This window comes from Geotrypetes seraphini, chromosome 1 (assembly GCF_902459505.1).
Source record: "Geotrypetes seraphini chromosome 1, aGeoSer1.1, whole genome shotgun sequence".
NCBI classification, from domain to species: Eukaryota; Metazoa; Chordata; class Amphibia; order Gymnophiona; family Dermophiidae; genus Geotrypetes; species Geotrypetes seraphini.
Genome location: NC_047084.1, coordinates 483,908,914 through 483,928,760, shown reverse-complemented (window position 1 = coordinate 483,928,760; position 19,847 = coordinate 483,908,914). Strand labels below are relative to the sequence as shown.

The 19,847-nt window shown below is 46.6% G+C and overlaps 1 protein-coding gene across 5 annotated transcripts in view; it reads right to left on the bottom strand.

Moving 5' to 3' along the window:
• The window catches only part of UHRF2 (ubiquitin like with PHD and ring finger domains 2), a 296,656-nt gene extending 278,658 nt beyond the window's left edge, over positions 1-17,998 (bottom strand). For 2 of the 5 annotated variants that reach the window (XM_033925831.1, XM_033925842.1), the window contains exon 1: positions 17,326-17,998. In XM_033925831.1, the coding sequence (XP_033781722.1) occupies positions 17,326-17,478 (153 nt within the window). In that variant the 5' untranslated portion in view covers positions 17,479-17,998. The remainder of the gene's footprint in view (positions 1-17,325) is intronic. The other 3 variants (XM_033925813.1, XM_033925824.1, XM_033925806.1) reach the window with 2 other exon arrangements.
• Between the last annotated feature and the right edge of the window lie 1,849 nt (positions 17,999-19,847).

Here is a 19,847-nt window from a genome sequence, read left to right as displayed (position 1 = left end):
AATACTGTACCCGGAAAGCAAGCTTGAGATGGCAAATCCAAGCCATCATCAGCCAGGGGAAAACACTGAAAAAGAGAAACCAGAGGTGAGAAAGAAGCCATGCTGTTACCCGCTCTAACTCCCACTCCCTGTGCCCGCCGAAGAAGCTAGGAAGCATTGAATTGTGAGACGAGGCCATGAGGTCTAGTTCCAGGAGATCTCACATCCATAAAAAGAGCTGGAATGCCTGAGCCAAAATTCCCAATATCCAGGATGTAGAAGATTTCACTATTACTAACGTTTACACTTTCTAGAGCGTACACAGTGCTGTACACTGTAACATACAATAAATGGGCCATGCTCAGATTTCGCGGAGAGAAAGTCTATCCAAACTCTTTTCCTGACCCTTAAAATGATCTGCCAACAGAAGAGAAAGATGAGGGTCCACCCATTGAAGTAGAACAACAACTGTACCTGGCAACTGAGTACATCACCTACTGCCCAAGCTGTAGAGAAATACCCCCATCATAATACTGTCTGAAAGGACCCTCAGCGGCATTCCAGAAGAATGATCTGAAGCTCCAGAAAGGTAGCCTGACCATGCTCAAGAGTAGAAGAATGAACAAGTACTGAGTCGCCTCTTAAGACCAGACTCCTGGAGCTGAGGATGGAAGGCACCGAGCCCCCCAACCTGACAGCCCGGGATGTTTGGTGGCCATGAGCTAGTCCAGCAAAGACCAAGGCATGCCTTTGAAAAGAGAAATCTCGCTGAGCCACCAAATCATACAGAGCGATGCATGAAGAGCCTACCAAATAATTGGAGCCTGAGATACCAGGAACCACCGGAACAAAAGCGACTGCTGTAGCGTTATAATGGGAAAGCAAGCCGAAGTTCCCAGTGGAGTCAGCAACATGGATCCTAGAACCTGTACAGAATCCCGTACTCTGGGTCATGGTGACCAAAGAAGAATACAAACCTGAGACTGTGGCCCATCGTCCTAGTCTCTGGGAAGAAACACATTTCTCTCCTATATGAATAAAAACATCTTCCCGATATACCTATAAATAGTACAGGAGAAAAGAGCGCTGTGCAAATTTGAAGATTCACGTCCAAAGAACTGAGGAAAAGAAACCACCCTTTTCGTGTCGGTCAAATGGCCCGAATGGAAGATGTCCGAATCAAGCAGTCAGTCAAGAAGAAATTAGGTGAATCACCTGGTAGCGCCAAAATGATACCACTGCCCACATTTTCTAAAATGTTCTTGAAGCCTTGGGTAGGTGAAATGGCATGTGCCAAAACAGAAAGCACTGCTCAAAGAGAGGCAAGCAAACCTAGTGCTGATTCGGAGTCCATAGGGAAAATGTAAATATTCTCCCAGTTTTTCTGCAGAAATGTGTAACCCTGAGAAACTAATTCAGCAGAATGGGATCCAGCCAGCCCAATGCCCCCATCTTGGGCACCATGTAGTAAGTGGAACAACGTCCCTTAGTTCCCGAAGAACTACAAGAACTGCCCTGAGGACCAGTAACACTGAAAAGGGAAACACAAAACAAAGAGACTCCAAGAACGAACTGGAAACCTGAGGAGGATGCAAAGTTGCAAGCATCCTGAAAAATCTTCACAGCCCCCTGACCTGACATTATAGCGTCTTCTCCCTCATGAGAAAGCCTGAAGAGTCATTGGAAGAAGTCAAGATCCCCTCAGAATGAAGTGCAGAAGGTCAGGAATGGCAGGATGAGAACTGTAGGATCTGCAAGAAGATTCTCCTAGGAAAAATCAAGTTTCACAATGTAAAGAGGAATATACTGGAACCATGAAAACAGTACTAACTCCATGCAACATGAGCAAAATACGTATGTCCTTTAAAGTGAATACGTACTAGACTCAATCAAGATGCTGCATCTACCGCCCCGTGGAAAACAACAGCATCCTTACAGGTATCAGAGAAAGCTCACATCGCTAATGAGAGCTTCAGGGATGAGGCTAACAGCCACATAGCGCGTGATCCTCCGCGGGTTTGATAAAATAGGTAACTGGCTCCTGGTTAAAAGGAGCTGTACAGCCCTTCCTGTCTGGTCGGGGGGCCCATCTAGCATGTGCCATGAGAAAATGGCAACAGGAGAAACCAGCATGATAAGCATGGAAATCTGAAGTCCAGGCCCCCTCAGAAATAGAGAAAGAGAGTCCTAGCCGCAGGAAGATGCGCAGTGTCATTATGCTCATAGAGACAGCCCGAACTTGGAAACTGTTTGTACTACCTTTAGGCATATATATCCTGTGCCACTACTAGACACATGCAGCTCAGCACAGAGGCCCAAATAAGGACAGTTACCAACAGACAAAGGCTCAATCTGCAGGGACCCCAAGAGAGACAATGTGTGAAATACAGGGCACTATCTTACTGCTGATCTCACCATGCCGTGAGTTGCCATATGTCGCCCCAGTCCAGAGACAAACCGAAACTGGGTGACCTAGCACAGGTCAGAGTCTCTCTGGTAAACCCCAATGAGTGCTAACCCCAGAGTCCGATTAAACAAGCAGCTTCCTTCAAGGGAGTACAGCAGGAACACAGACATAGACATATAAAGCTGCCCAAGCTTGTCCCAAAGCTGGTGAAACACATACAACTTGTCTGAACCGGAAAGGAGAGAAGCCCCGGCATACCCTGACCAAAGTCAGCTGAAAACAAATTACCGGAATGCTGCAGCTTTCCCACCATCGCCGGAGACCCAAGTGTACGCCTGATTCTCGCTGACACGTGGCCGCTGCATTAACGCTCCTCGAAACATAGTCGGATTCAAGCCCCGCAAAATTTACCCTGCCGCGGCTTGCATAGAAAGAAAATCAGACTCGGGGAATAACCAGAACAGCCCACAGCGCAAGAAAAAACATGTCCCATCTCATGCGCGCTGCTATAAACTGGCACCTGTACAATCAGCTGCACATGGCCATGACAAACACCGATGAAAGAGAGCCTCAGAATAAACAGGACTAGTACTGCTGCACTGAAACCCAACAATGAGAACAAGTGCGAGCATGAAATCGCACCGCTACTGTCGCGCTGTAACCAACAAGGAAACCAAGCGCGTGCATGTAAAGGGCGGGAAGTCCCGGCTCCCTCCACGGATTTCTAGTCATAAAACTTAGCCTCAATAAAATATCCATTCCTTAAACATACGTTGACCGAACCCACATTACTAAGACTCCCAAACAGAACCTGAAGTTCAACCAACAGTAAAAACCAGAGACATACTCACAAGCTTGTTGTTAGGGCCGGTTGAAGCCAGTTAAAGCTGGTTGAGCAGCAGTAACAGAGCAGAATGTAGCAACTGTGGTCTCTCTTTTTTTTTTTTTTTTACAGAGAAGGGAAAGAAGAAAAAAAATTGAGACCCAGTCAGACCCTCTAGCAATGGAGGGATGGTGAGGCAGGGACCTGGAGGGGCCCAGGTGTAACCCCTAAAGCCGGCACCATTCAGCCGGACACCCCTGTCTCACTGAAGAGAAAATCTCAACAGGAGAAATAGCATTGCCAGCTCACTGAAAAGAAACCTCAACAGGAGAAACAGAATGGTAGTCTCACTGAAGAGAAACCTCAACAGGAGAAAATAACTATCCAGTCACAGCCAGAATCCAGGAGCTAGTTGAATAGCGACCATTTCCTGCTGGGAGATAGAGAATACTGGAGAGACAGGAGGAGTGCCAGCCAATGGGACCACCTGTTAATCAGTTTCTCTATCTCCGCCTGCTGGTAGATGTGTGCTATCCCATTGGTCTCTGGATTCATCTGCTGCTGTTGCTAGGTAACCTGAGTTACTTTCTGGAAGCCTGCTGAATGGAAATAAGAATATGAGTGTAGGTTTCCTTGAGATCTAGAGAGCATAGCCAGCCAATCATTGTGAGCTAAGAGAGTATATAGAGTGGCTAGAGATAACATTCTAAATTTTTATTTGACTAGAAATTTGTTCAGAGCTTGGAGATACAGGATTAGTCGCAGACCCGCCTCCCTTCCTGTCTTTTTGGGAACCAGAAAATACCGGGAGAACCCCAAATGTTGCTGGTCCAGAGAAACTTCTTCGATTGAACCTCCTTGAGAAGAAGAGAGGACTGTCAAGGGTTAAAAGCAGACTCTCTTGGAGGATGATCTGGGGGAAGGGTGGAGAAATGGAGAAAGTTACCTTCCCGAATGATTTTCAAGACCCAAAGGTCTAAGGTGATGAGTTCTCAACGATGTACAGTTGAAAGCGTCCCCCTATTGGCTGAGGGAGAGGATCAGAAATGGAAATTAAAGCTATGCTCTCTAGTAGCAGTCAAATGGACTGTGTTGATTTGGTTGAAGCAGCAGGCTGAGGTTTAGCAGGGCATTGCTGCTATTTCTGTTTCCGCTATTGAGGACATGGTGGAACAGAGGCTTTAGCAGAGAATCTCTTTTGATGAGAGGAGGCAGGCTTAAAAGGTCTCAATGAGGCTGGTTTCTTTTTTGGTTTGACCAACATGTCCCAACGAGTTTCATAGGCTTAGAGCTTTTGGGTGGCAGTGTCTGCTGAGTCCCTAAAGAGCTCATCACCCAAGCAAGGAACATTGACAAGACAGTCCTGATGATTGACGTCCATGTCAGAGACCTTTAGCCAAGCCAACCTCCTCTTGGCCACTGACATGGAAGAGGCCCTGGAGGTAAGCTCAAAAGTATCATAGGCAGAACATACTAGATACTTTCTCAACTGCAAAACATCAGCCACCAGCTGCTGAAAACCTTTCACTTTACGTGAAGAATATACTTTTTATAAGCAGGATACTGTTTGACGAGATGCTAATCAGTGTTCTCCCTAGGGCCTTTCAGCCGGGCAGTCTGCCCGGGTAATTTAGATGACCGCCCAGCTAAATTCTGCTGCCACCACTGCTCAACATAAAAAAAAAATAAAGCCGGCTTGAAGATTTCACCTTAGCCCGTAGCAAACTTATGCTCCGGGGCTCTAAAGTGTGTGTGCCGGTTTCCCTTCTCTTCCCTCCGAAACCAGAAGTTATGTCCGGGGGGGGGGGGGGGGGGAGAGAGAAGGGAAGCCGGCACGCACATGTTAGAGCCCCGAAGCATAAGTTCGCTACGGGCTAAGGCGGGAGACATGTCAGTGAAGATTTCCATTTGCTCTTCTTGCTGCCGGGTCCTGCCTACTTTCAGTTTCCACGAAGGCAGGACCCGGCAGCATTTCCCCCAATCAATTGTGATCTTGGGCCAATCAGCCTTCTTCTCCGACGGCAGAATTGACATCGGGGAGAGGAATGCTGGTCGGTCCGAAGTAGGGAGAGCTTGGGGGGGCGGGGCCAGCGGCTTTGGGGCCTGTTCCCTGATGGCAGTGACATTGGCAGTGGCTTAGGGGAGGGCAAGGAGAAAGAAAGTAAGAGGGCAGGAAGAGAAACAGAAAAAAAGAAAAATGGGCATGAAGAGAGAAAGAAAGGGCAGGAAGAGAGGAAGAAAAAGTTGTGGGGAGGGGAATGAGGTCAGGAGGAGAGGAAGCATACAGACTGAAAGAAGGGAAAAAAGATTGGATGCACAGTCAGAAGAAGAAAGTGCAACCAGAGACTCATGAAATCACCAGACAATAAGATAGGAAAAATGATTTTATTTTTAATTTACTGATCAAAATGTGTCTGAATTTATATCTGCTGTCTATATTTTACACTATGGTCCCCTTTTACTAAACTGCAATAGCGGTTTTTAGCGCAGGGAGCCTATGAGCGTCAAGAGCAGCGCCGGGCATTCAGTGCAGCTCCCTGCGCTAAAAACTGCTATCGTGGTTTAGTAAAAAGGGAGGTGGTATATTTGTCTATTTTTGTATGGTTGTTAGTGAAGTGACAATGCAAAGAGTCATCTGCTTTGACCTCTTTGAGAAAACCCCGGAATAGGAATGATTATTAACATTTTCTCTGCATACAGTGTGCTTTGTGGGTTTTTTTAAAATTTTATTGTTGGTAGATCATTTTGACTTGGTCATTTTAAAAGTAGCTCACAAGCCCAAAAAGTGTGGGCACCCCTGCTCTAGAACATCGCTCCTTAGTTTTATCAAGTGGTGCAGTGAGGGGCCAGCACTTTACATCTTATCACCTCATTCTTTCTTTTTTCTCCTCTTGTACAGAACAGTTCTTTATTCTAAGCAGCTCTGGCACTAACAGTACTACAGGTGCCTTATGCTACTTTCACTACCACTTGCAGTCAGGTTCGGCATTTTATCATGGTTTTGGGTTTTTATTTAGTTTTTCACCAGTATTTTCATTTATTTATTAAAGCAGCATTTTTTTAACAGCCCAATGCCCCTCTACTATCAGTGTGCATTCAATCCACTGCTGACACTTTTTTAGTACCTCTTTCAAAGGATCAAATATCATAGCAAATATAGTAAAGGTACAATCGTATTCTGTGAAGAACAATATTATATAAATATACGTTGTAAATAGTTAAAGTAGGGGTTCATTCACACCAAAAGTAACAAAAACAGGACAGTTGACAAAATCATAAATAAACGGAGAAAAATAAACCTCAATTGTGGGTCGCCGGGACTACACAAGTACCCAAAGCTCACCACCTCATCACGGGTTTATAAAAAAACTCCGTACAGTTATAAGTTACTTTCATACTTCAACATCTCTTTAAAAGAATAGTTTTCAAAAAATTCTCAAAGGATTTGAATTTCAACGTCCTATAATTTTCTATAAATAGGTGAAACAGCCCCAAACTAACTATATGTGTGGCAATCAGCTACAGCTGTAGATAAATTCAAAACAGGGTCTAGTAGCGTGGCTATAAAACATGCATAGTAGCGTGTATAAGAGAGTTAAACACTCATCTGAAGAAACATCTTCGTCCCGATAGAAAAGATCTTCTATTTCGCCTGAAAGCAGGCTACTTCAGGGGATTCGTTTGCACCAGGTTATCTCCACGCTGTCAGCTGTATACCGGGAGGCCTGTTTCTCTCAAAATGGCCCTCAGACCGAGATACAATTGAGGTTTATTTTTCTCCGTTTATTTATGATTTTGTCAACTGTCCTGTTTTTGTTACTTTTGGTGTGAATGAACCCCTACTTTAACTATTTACAACGTATATTTATATAATATTGTTCTTCAAATATCATAGCCCCATTGTCGCATGTTCACATTTATTCTGCGTATGAGTTTATCTCATCAGTGCAGAGACCTTTTTGGTAAGTCCATTTTACTCTCCCTTTTTTACTTTCCCGAGTGCTGTGGTTTTATTCTTTGGTTTTAATAGAAGCTCATTTGTACAATAATTTAGATCTTTCCCAGGTTCACTTTTCATCTACTCGGTCGGCTTGTCTTTGAGCTACTATCGGCTTATGTTTTCAAGCTACACTCTGTATTATCAGCTGTTCATTTCCCATACGTTTACTTTTGCCCTGTTTAGGTCTATATACTCTAGGCCAGGGGTCTGCAACCTTTAAGACATAAAGAGCCACTTGGACCCGTTTTCGAAAAGAAAAAAAAAACTTGGAGCCGCAAAACCATTATAAAACAAATCTAACACTGCATATATTGTTTCTTATCTTAATGCTATATACAGGATCACTAAATTGAAAATAAAATCATTTTTCCTACCTTTGCTATTTGGTGATTTCATGAGTCTCTGGTTGCACTTTCTTCTTCTGACTGTGCATCCAATCTTTCTTCCTTTCTTTCAGCCTCCTGTATGTTTCCTCTCCTCCAGACCTTATTCTCTCCCCCAACTTTTTCTTTCTGTCTCCCTGTTCCCCCTTCTTTCTGTCTCCGTGCCGTCCCCCAAGCCACTCGGTTTGCTGCCACCGCAATCGGGGAACAGCCCCCAAGCCACCACCGTCCCAAGCTTTCCCTGCAGAAGTGTTGCGCTGACCAGCATTCCGCTCCCTGACGTCAATTCTGACGTAGGAGAGGAAGTTCCGGGCCAACAAGGCATTTCTCCTCATTCCATCCAGCCTGAGCCCCATCTCTCCTTGATCCAGCATTTCCCTTCTGTGTCTGTCAGAATTACCATTCCACCTATTTTCCAGCATCACCCTTCTTTGTGTCCATCTCACCTATATCCCTATCTCACCACTTTTTCAGAATCTTCATTTGTCTCTGTCCTTATCTTTATGCCATGTTCACCATTTGCCCTTTCAATGTCTTTATCTCCCCCCACACACTTTTTCAGCATTACTTCTATGTCTCTATTTCACCTCCTCTTCATGTCCCCTCTGTATCTCTATCCTTATTCAGTAGGTCCTGCTTACCCTTTCTCTTCTTTGTGTCACTATCTCCATTTTCAGCTTTCCCCCCCTTTTCCTTTGTTACTGCACCCTGTAGCTAGAATCTTTCCACCCTCCCTCCACTCCGGCCCAGCCCAGTATGAAAGATTTCCTTTTGTTTCCCTCCCCTCTCTCTTTCTCTCTCTCTTCTCCTCCCTCACCCACGAGTCCTGCATCTGGCCCTCTCCCTTCTACCTGCACCTGGCAACACCCCCCTGCTCCGCGGCTCTCTTCAGCAACTTGTCAGCAGCGGTGATCAAGACAAGCTACCGACATCGAGGCCTTCCCTCTACGAGTCCCGCCTTTGTGGAAAAAGGAAGTTGAAACAAGCGGGACTCGCAGAGGGTAGGCCCCGACGTCAGAAGCTTGTGTCGATCGCTGCTGCTGAGTTGCCGAAGAGAGCCGCGGAGCAGGGGATGTGGCCGGAAGCAGGTAGAAGGGAGAGGGAGATAGGAAGGCTGTAGATCTCCGGAGCATGACACCGACCCCGGCCAGGATGATTTCTTTTTCAGGCATGCAACTTACAAGTCCGTCGCGGCGGGAAATAGCCATGCTGAGCAGTGAGCTCAGCACTACACAGATGAAAGCCTTGCTTGCTGATTGGTCCGGCGGCACGGCGGGGCGGGGCCGCCGGACCAATCAGCAAGCAAGGCTTTCATCTGTGTATGTGCTGAGCTCACTGCTCAGCATGGCTATTTCCCGCCGCGATGCCGGACTTGTAACTGCATGCCTGCGTGACACACTACCGGAGCCGCAGCAAAGGTGGAAAAGAGCCGCATGCGGCTCTGGAGCCGCAGGTTGCCGACCCCCGCTCTAGGCATACTGTTTGTAACAAGAGAATGACACGGGGAAAAAATCTGTCCCCGTCACTGCACCATCCCCGGCCCACCACCCTCTGCACCGCCCCGTCACCGCCATTCCCTTCACCGCCCCGTCACCGCCACTGCCATCCCATTCACCGCCCCCGCAGCATCCATATAAGCCTCAGTACTGCGAAACACCATGAAGACAGAAGAGAGTCCTGCCACTACTACTACTGCACTAAGAATATGTTTCAGTGCCTCTGCCCTGTAGTAAAAACAGAACATAAAATAAATTAATTGACTTGTCCTCCCTTGCAATGACGTGTCCCCCATGTTCACCTATAGCTCAAATCAGGTCAATTGTGCACACTAAAAATGCAGGAGGATCTGGAACGTAAGCGCAGGCAGGCAGTGATACAAAAACAGCAGACACCCGATCGATTGCAGCATTCCGCCATCTCCCTCCCTCCACCTCACTTTAGATGTAGAGTATGCCGGCCTTCTTTTTAGCCCAGCCGCACACGCGGCTGCTCATTTGTTCAATATTCTCCTCTGACGCAACCGGAAACAGGAAGTTGCAAGAAAGGAGAAGATTGAACAACTCGAGCAGCCGTGCGTGCGGCTGGGCGAAAAAGAAAGCCGGCATACTCTACATCAGTGTTTTTCAACCTTTTTACACCCGTGGACCGGCAGAAATAAAAGAATTATTTTGTGGACCGGCAAACTACTAGGACTAAAATTTTAAAACCCCGTTTCCGCCCCATCTCCGCAAGCTCAGTCACCTCAGTAACTATAGAAAAATAGACAAATATAGTGCAAAATATAGACAGCAGATATAAATTCTCAAAACTGACACATTTTGATCACTAAATTGAAAATAAAATCATTTTTCCTACCTTTGCTGTCTGGTGATTGATTTCATGAGTCTCTGGTTGCGTTTCCTTCTGTCTGTGTATCCTTTCCCCGTGTTATTCTTTCTTTCTGCACTCAGGCCCAAGAATTGTCCCTTTCTATTCCCTCCCTCTTTCTTCCTATGTCCTTAGTGCCCCCGGTGCCTCCTTCCCATGTCTTTAGTGCCCCCAGTGCTTCCTTCCCATGACCTTAGTGCCCCTTCCTGTCTTTAGTGCCCCCAGTGCCTCCTTCCCATGTCCTTAGTGTCCCTTCCTGTCTTTAGTGCCCCCAGTGCCTCCTTCCCATGTCCTTAGTGCCCCTTCCTGTCTTTAGTGCCCCCAGTGCCTCCTTCCCATGTCCTTAGTGCCCCTTCCCGTCTTTAGTGCCCCCAGTGCCTCCTTCCCATGTCCTTAGTGCCCCTTCCCGTCTTTAGTGCCCCCAGTGCCTCCTTCCCATGTCCTTAGTACCCCTTCCCGTCTTTAGTGCCCCCAGTGCCTCCTTCCCATGTCCTTAGTGCCCCTTCCTGTCTTTAGTACCCCCAGTGCCTCTTTCCCATATCCTTAGTGCCCCTTCCTGTCTTTAGTGCCCCAGTGCATCCTTCCCATGTCTTTATTGCCCCTAGTGCCTCCTTCCTATGTCCCTCTCACTGCCTTCCACACTTTGTCCCACCCCCACCCCTGAAACCTGCTTGTATACCTCTGTCCCTCCCTCCCTAGCCAAAGCCAGCCTGCTGCCTCCCTGCCACTAAAAAAAAAAAAAAAAAAGGCTCCTTCCTTTTCCCCTGCTCTTACCGCCATGCTGCAGCTGCTAAAGCCGACAGGAAGTCTTTCCGACGTCAATTCTGAAGTCGGAGAGGACGTTCTGGGCCAGCCAGGCAGCGATTGGCTGGCCCAGAACGTCCTCTCCGACGTCAGAATTTCTGGGGAGAACACTGCACAGAGCTCAAAATTACTGAGAACCAGTCAGGTGGTACAGAAAAAAAAGATTTTATTTCGTTACAGCAGCATTAGCAAACATTGAAATGAAAATGGGAATGGATGGCTAGCTTGTATTGCATTAAGTTCACTAGCTGGTTAATAAGATGGGGGAGAACAGGATTGAGACTGCAAGGGTTTGGAGAGAAGAGAAGAAAGTGGAGGGGAATATGAGCAGGAGAGCAAATGTGGAGAGGGGGGCATAAAGGGGGGCTTGGTAAGGATAGAAGGAGCTACAAATTGGTAGGACCCAGACTACATTGACAGGTGAAATCAAGAGTCAAAAGCAGCATACATAACAACTAGGGCAGTAGTTCCCAACCCTGTCCTGGAGGACCACCAGGCCAATCGGGTTTTCATGCTAGCCCTAATGAATATGCATGACAGAGATTTGCATATAATGGAAGTGAGAGGCATGCAAATCTGCTCCATGCATATTCATTAGGGCTAGCCTGAAAACCCGATTGGGAACCACTGAACTAGGGAGTTGCTGGCTGAATGCTAGGGAGGGAACTATTGGTTTCTGCCAAGACAGTACACTAGCAGCACATTATTAAATTATCTTTCAAAGAGACAGAGAAAGGGAAAACATCTTTATAAATCAGATCTATAGCAGACCTTGGAGGCAATGCCCTTCCCTCCAAACATCAGTGAAGAAACTAGCAAGAGAGCCACTAGGCTCCTAAGTTTTAAGCAGACTCGTTGTTTCAAAAGAAATTTGTCAAGGCCTATTGGATAGGGCATACAGTACATACAGAACAGGGAGGGAAGAAACAAGAAGTTGTGAATAAAAGCTCACAGTGCCATAACTCAAAGAACAAAGGACCTCAAGAAAAACGCCAGGATTAAAAACAAAAGACAGGAAATACAACAAAAACTAAGCGAACACACAAATTTGGGAGCAGAATTCATGAGTCACACACAGTTTGAGCTACATAGATTAAGAAGACAATCTAAAAAGAAGGCATAGCTGAGATTTGGTAAAATGCTTTTAATTTTGAAAGTTAGAGATGATGTGCCAAACCACCAACAATAATAATAATTCTATATTTCTATTTCACGTTAATGAAGCAAATTCAAGGCAAACTACAATAATTCAAATATAGTAAGTCCCTTCCAACAGTCAGTGAAATGGTATGTGGTCTTGCAAGCACTTACTTTTGTATGGACAGCATATATGCTGCCCAATTCGCGATTCAAATCGATTCACTTTGGGTGAATCAATTCATTGTTGTTTTTTATGTATAAATCTTTATTCATTTTAAAACGTACAAAGTTCATATAAAAAATTACAACAATTGGTTCAATGAAACAGCACTAGTAATTACCAAATAATAAAAATATATCTTCCCCCTCCCATCCCACCCAACACAGATTCATTTTTTAAAAAATTGGCCTCGTGCAATTCGGTGGGGTCATTCAGGAAGTGCATGAGGCTATGCCAGTTGTCTTCAATGCAAGGACCCCGCGCACACTGTCCGGTAGCTCCATTCCACCCCACCCCCCCACCCCTCCGCAGGACCAGTACTTATTCCCCCTGCTAGCTCCCCAACAGCACTGTAATGTGTTCACCGATCAGGGCCACGAGCAGCGTTACAAACACGCAGCCTTTGCGAACCCTGGAAGCTTGTTACAGCGTACTGACCATAGGGAAGGCTGCCTTTCGAGTGTTAAAGTGGGGTTTGGTTCTCCCGGCATGGTTTATGCGCTGTGGAAGTCGGAATTTGGGTGCTGTGTCACAGCGAGGAACAGGTTCGGGTAGGGCAGAACAGCAGCTAATGGAGAGAATCAGTGTTCCACCGACAAACTGTCATGGGTCAGAATGGATGAAAGCCTTCCCATGTTGTGCATCTTTGGAAGAATTTCTCGCCTATGTAGGGACAGGAGACTATAGCTGAGTGATAGGCTTCCGGGGCCGCTGAAGGCATCGTGCTTGTTTCACTCGCGCTGCCCGCATGACCCCAAGACTGAAAGTTGCAGCGAGCAAGGTAAAGGATCCTACGGGGGATGGGAGAATAGAGTTCTGGGACTATGTGAGCGGGCATAGATGAGTGGGCCAGACTGGAGGGAGAGAGATTGACCTATGGGGACTGGAGCTAGACAGAGAAACTGCTGGAGTTTGGTTGGGGGTAATAGGGAAATGTAAAAAAGAGACAGCAAGAAAAACTAGTGAGAACAGGATGGGAACAAAGAGCAGAGTACTGGGTAAAAATCTGGATCTCATGCTTCCTATTAAAATGATGAAGGATCTGACTGGAAGATGGTGATCAATTGGGATTTAGGGGGAGGAAAGGAACAGAAAGGGAGAGAAGTTGGACACAAGGGATGATTGTGGAGAGGGGGGTGGGGGATAAGAGATACTGGATAGAAGGGTAGTTAGGAAGAGAAAGGGAGAGCTGGTGGACCCTGGGGTGGTGGGGAAGGAGGGAGAGATTCTGGATGAAAGGGTAGTTGAGAAAAGGAGAGATGGTGGAATCTGGGGATGGAGGGGATAGAGATGAAAAAAGGAAAGATGTCAGATCTCCGGGGGAGGGAAGGGTAAGACAGAGATGGAAGATGGATGGTTAGCATGGTTGAAAGAAGTAAACAACAAAAGGCAGGAGACCCTGGCAAGTGAGTTATCAGAAGACAACCAAAGCCTGGGACCAACATGATTTCAATAATGACCAGACAACAAAAGGTAGAAAAAATAATTTTATTTTCTGTTTTGTAATTACAATATGTCAGATTTGAACCACAAATGTGAGCTAGGATTTAGCAGAAAAAGGAAAAGTCTTTTTGTTTACACCACAGTGCCAGTGTGGGTAGGAGAGGGCAAAGAGGGTGAAAAGGCTATAAAATAAACCCACCAGGATGTCTGAAAAAAATACCCAATTGGGCAGTAAAATCGAATCGAAAAATCGATTCAATAGGCTGAATCGAATCAAAATATTTTTTCCTGAATCGGGCAGCACTAGTATATACCACTATTAGAAGAATATGGCAGGTATGTTTATAAGTCGTAGTCTTGATATAGAAACATGACAGCAGATAAAGAAGGCCAAATGGCCAATCTAGTCTGCCCATCCACAGTAACCATTATTTCTTTCTCTCTCCGAGAGATCCCACGTGTCTAACCCAGGCCCTCTTGAATTCAGACATTCTCTGTTTCTACCACTTCTTCCAGGAGACTGTTCCACGCATCTACCACCCTTTCTGTAAAAAAGTATTTCCTCAGATTACGATGGAGTCTATCACCTCGTAACTTCATCCTGTGCCCTTGCATTAAAGATTTCCTTTCAAATGAAAGAGACTCGACTCATGTACATTTATATTATGTAATTATTAAACGTCTCTATCATATCTCCCCTCTCTCCTCCAAAGTATACAGATTGAGATCTTTAAGTCTGTCCCCATACGCCTTATCACAAAGACCACACACCATTTTAATAGCCTTCCTCTGAACCGACTCCATCCTTTTTATATCTTTTTGAAGATGTGGCCTCCAGAATTGTACACAATATTCTAAATGAGGTCTCACCAGAGTCTTATACAGAGCCATCAATACCTCCTTTTTCCTACTGGCCATACCTCTCCCTATGCAACCTGCATTTCCTATGTGTACAAAAAAAGTAGATAACAGTAGATAGCCAAGAAAGGAGGCACAACATTTAGGGCTAGATTCATTAAGGCTATGGATCGGATCCAATCTGTGAGCGATCTATAGCCAGGGGGCTGATTCACAAAGTGCCCTCATCCAAATGAGGGCATTTGGAATCGCATCCTCAACTAACCATCCAAATTGCTCTCCAGCGATCCCAATGCATGCGTAGACCATCTACTTTGCCTGTAGATGGTCTGCGCATGCTCACTGCGCTTGAAACTTTTCTTTTTTTTTTTGAGTCAGGAGGAACTATACTGCTTTACTTGCAGAAGAGTCGGGGCAAAGAGCAGATCGGGGAAGAGCAGAGAAGCAGGATCGAGGCAAAGAAGCAGGGTAGAGCAGGGAAGCAGAAGGCAGGGCAGTCGGAAAGAACCTGAGCAACTGGTCCTCAGCAGTCGCTTATTTTTTGATTGGTCAGCCCAGTCGGTGTCCCTCATTTTTTTAGTGAATCATTGCCGCCTACATTTGAATGCCGTTCCCCTTCATTTGCACGCGCAGATCAGAGGATGATCGGGACAGAGGTTAGTGAATCAGATCGGAGGAAAATTTGGTCGCAAAGGGGTCGCTAAGTGGTTGGGACTTGATCGGTGGGCTTAGTGAATCTAGCCCTTATTCCTTTCACAACTGGAGGCCGCATTACCGTAAGGATGTGCTGAGACTGGAGTTGGTCCAGAGAATGGCCAACCGGATGGTCTCGGGACTCAAGGATCTCCCGTACGAGGAACGGCTGGATAAGTTGCAGCTGTACTCACTCGAGGAACGCAGAGAGAGGGGTGACATGATCGAGACATTCAAGTATCTCATGGGCTGCATCGATGTGGAAGAAGATATCTTCTTTTTCAAGGGTCCCACGGCAACAAGGGGGCATCCGTGGAAAATCAGGGGCGGGAAACTGCACGGGGACACCAGGAAATTCTTTTTCACTGAAAGGGTGGTTGATCGCTGGAATAGTCTTCCACTTCAGGTTATTGAGGCCAGCAGCGTGCCTGAATTTAAGGCCAAATGGGATAGACACGTGGGATCTATTCACAGAGAAATGTAGGGGAGGGTCATTGGGGTGGGCAGACTAGATGGGCCGTGGCCCTTATTTGCCGTCTATTTCTATGTTTCTATGTAACTCCCAACTTTACTGGCTACTGGGCGGCGCTTGGCCTCTAACAAAGAATAGTTTTTGACTATGTATACTAGGGGCTACGTATATAAAAGGGTTGTCCATTTTGCTCTTAAGAAAAACAGGCTGCATCTAACATGAACTCAACTCCAAGCTCTGGAAAAATCTGTTAGGGATATACTGTATTATATACAGGTCCAAGTCTTCACCATAGTCACCAAGGACAGCAGTTTTCATACATGTCAAGGGAAAGAGAGAAGACAAATGGACACTATAATGCTCTATTGCCACTACCCACCCAGCTAAAAGTTGAAAACCAAATGAAAAATGCCGAAATTCAAGTATCTCCTCCTCCATCTCTCTCCTGTTAATGAAAATTCTGTCCAAAGACTGGGGGGGGGGGTGAAATCTAGAAAGTCAGGGTTGAATACCTTTCTCCCCCCTCCCTACTAACAGAAAATCCACATGCGATACTCGTCACAGAAAACTAGCGAGCCACCCACGCCCACCAAAGCCTCGCCGCCGCCATTGTTTAACTTTCCGTTTACCCACCCGCCTCCTATTTTTTTACGCTGCGTGGACACAAGTTATTCAGTCATCCACCCACCCACCCAACCGCCACGGATATATATATTAGTGGGGAGTTCTAGGATGCTAGGAGCAGGAGCTGCTGTGTGCTCTGGCTAAAAGATCCATGTGCTTTTTCTCAACGAGGCCTCATAAACAACTGGCACTGGAAGCGTCTATCGAGATGCCGGGTTAGGAGGGCACGAGCTCCCTCCTACTGGGCGAGTGGAAAGCGCCGCTCTGGTGACTCTGCCCACGCACAAGGGCGCCGAGCAGCTCTTTGGCCTACACAGCCCGGGGCCACATCGACGAGGGGGTGGCGGAGGCGGGGATTCCCACACAAGAGTAGTGCGTTTCTATTTACAGTAACCTTATCCTCGAGGGGCTCCCTCTCCCACCCACCCACCCCGGTCGTTTGCCGCCACTTTCCTCGCGTTAATCCTTCGCACAGGCCTTGCTCCGGCGCCCAGCAGAAGGGAAGCTCTTCTCCCTCCCCCCTCCTCCAAAAAGGAAAAAAACAAACGCGTCAACCGCGAGAAAAGAATAAAGGCGGGGGAGGGGGGGACACTTTTGGAAGCTCTGCCCCGAGAAGCAGCTCCTACGGGCACACATTCTTTTGTTGTCTCTTTAACAACACAGCTCTTCTGCCCGACTCGTCTACCCGTTCCGGCAGAGGGCAAGAGATTACTGTAGTCCCAGACCAAACGCCCGAGAGCTTTTATTTCTATTTTATCAGCCCAAGAGGCAAAAAGGCTGTTACTCCGTACCGCTCCCTCCTCCCCCCTCCCCCTCAAACTGACAATGCCTCCATCCAGGAATCTAAACACCTCGCAAAGATGCAGAGGATCTGGTTTTTTTGGCCATCCCCCCTTCCAACACCATCGCATTAGGCTTGGAATCGAAGGGTGGTGAATAAACCCTACGGATTAGTAAAAGCATTGCAAGCCGCGTCCGAGCAACCTGGCCTCGTCGCTTTGCTCTCTCCTGGATCGAGCTCGGCTCTTCCTTTCCGAGACAGTGAGGCCGCAGTAGGGGGGGGCCAGGCGGCCGGTGCCTTTAAGCGCCGGACGTGTAATCTTTGCATTTACCTGTTTTCCCCGGTAAAAGAGCCGCTGGCGGTCCGGGCTTACGTTGAAGCTCTCCTGGATCTTGGCCCTCAGCCCTTCGATCTTGGTCAGCCTGGATAGATCATCTATGGTCCGGGTCTCCGTGCCGTCAATGGTGCGGACCTGGATCCACATCGTACGCGCGTCTCGTTTTCAATTGGTTTTTGTTGTTGGTTTTGCCCTTATGATATTTCTTACGTATTTGTGTTTATTAAAAAAAAAAAAAATCGCCCAACTGCTTACACAAATCCAGAACGTAACAAATCCGTCTTCTTCTTATCCGACTTCCAAAAATAAAGAAATCCACCATGCATCTGTTAAAAAAACCCGCGTTTTTAAATAATTTGTAAAAAATTACTGTAACAATCTACTGGCTGCTCTCTTTTTTTCTCTCGTTTGCTCTGTCTGTTCAAACCTGGGAAGCCATATCTGAGCTACAGGGAGTGTTTACTAGGAACTGCTCTCACATGGGGGTCACGGCGCCAAGCTAAAATCTCGCGAAAAGAAGCTGCAGCAACAGGGCTGCTTCTTGTTACTAGAGAAGCCGAGGGCTGGATTGGATTTCTCTTATCTTCCTCCTCCCCTTTCCTCTTTTCCGTCCAGCTCTCCTTTCTCTTCTGGACTAATTGCGAGAGGTTTGAGGCTTAACTTTGTCATCCTTGACATGCGCTTGGTTTTATAGGAAAGATTACAACATGTCTTCCGTTTTATTTGGGATACCCAGAGCCACCAATCTTGGAAAGCATTGACTCACAGAGTTGCTAGATGGCAAAAAAAATTTCCAACCAAACTCATGCCAAAATAGTAGCCCAACTTGTGCTCGAAGTAGCCCCAAAAGTAGCCAAAACAAATGCCGCTAGAAACCCCTCTAAATTATCAAACAAATTCTTCATTCTTTCCTGAGATTAAGAGAATATTTTTAAAAATGTTGTTTGATCCCTAATTGTAAGTTGCAAATCAGAAGTTTTTAAAATAAACAGTAAATAAACCTCAGGTTATGATTTCCAGTTGTGTACAAAACTCTACCAGTGGCTGTGGAACAGGCCACTTCTGCTGGCCCACACCTGAATGTTTATTTGAACTATGGGCCTATACAGAGACCCATGCAGTTAAAATGAACACTCAGATCTGAGCTGACAGAGGAGAAAGTCACCCATTGCTGCTGCTGCTGCTACTACTACTACTACTTGCCTCACCAATTTGCTTGAATTCTTTGAAGGTGTGAATAAACGTGGATAAAGGCAAGCAGTTAATGTAGTGCGGTATTTTTTTAGCAGCGAGACACTCGGTGTGAGTTGGCAGCGTTTGCATCACATGAGATATGACACTCCGTTTTGACTGAATTTTGGTTAAATCTATTTGAGTGGCAGTACACTGTGAATTTTCATCATTCGTGACCTTTAAGACTCCTGAGGCAGGCCTTTTGCCAAAACATGTACAAGTCGAGTCATTGAGTCATTGAATGTATCATTGTGACATTGGAGGAATAAAGATCTTCATATTATCTCAGGACAAGCAGGCAACTTATTCTCACATATGGGTGACGTCATCAGCGGAGCCCAGATGCGGAAGCTCACAAGCAGACTTGCTTGAAGAAAACTCGAAGTTTCGGTTGACCGCACCGCGCATGCGCGAGTGCCTTCCCGCCCAGCATAGGGCGCGTCTCCTTAGTTCTCAGTTTTCTGCAGAGCCGAGAAGTCCGTCTTTGACTCTCTGCGTTTAATTTCGTTACTTCGTGCCTTCTCTGAACCGCGGTTAGTATTTTTTTCTTCACGAATCGCTGTTCTTTATTTCTAGTTAAAAAAAATAAAAAAAATTTTCAATCTTCCGTCCGTTTGCTGCAGGCCGCTCGGCCGCAGCACAAGGGCTTCGATCTTTCAGCTGCTATTTTTCCTTCTATGTCCCGGCCTGTCACGGGCTTCAAGAAGTGTAGCCAGTGCCAGTGTGCGATTTCCCTTACGGACCCACACCGTCGGTGCCTCAAGTGCCTTGGGCCAGAACATCACCCGAAGTCGTGCGAGCGCTGTGCTACTCTTCAACCTCGAGCCCTTAAACGTCGTCATCTTTTGGTGGAGAAGATGTTCGGGATGGATTCTTCCTCCAATCACTCGACATCGAAGGCGCCCTCGGCCTCACCTTCGACCAAGACTCCTCCTGCTTCTACTGCCTCCACCTCGAGCCTCATTAGACCTTCGTCGTTTGCAGCGGCTCTCTCTTCGACAACACCTGCTGTATGTTCCCCTGTTTCCTCAGGTCAGATAGCTCAGCAGAAAGTTCCAGCAGTGGCGTTTAAAGTGCCTAAGACTTCCAGGTTGAAGCACATTTACACTGCGGCTCTCTCTTCGACAACACCTGCTGTATCTTCCCCTGTTTCCTCAGGTCAGATAGCTCAGCAGAAAGTTCCAGCAGTGGCGTTTAAAGTGCCTAAGACTTCCAGGTTGAAGCACATTTACACTGCCTCGGTGGTACCTCCAGCCAAAGGAGGTGGTCTGGTTTCAGACGCG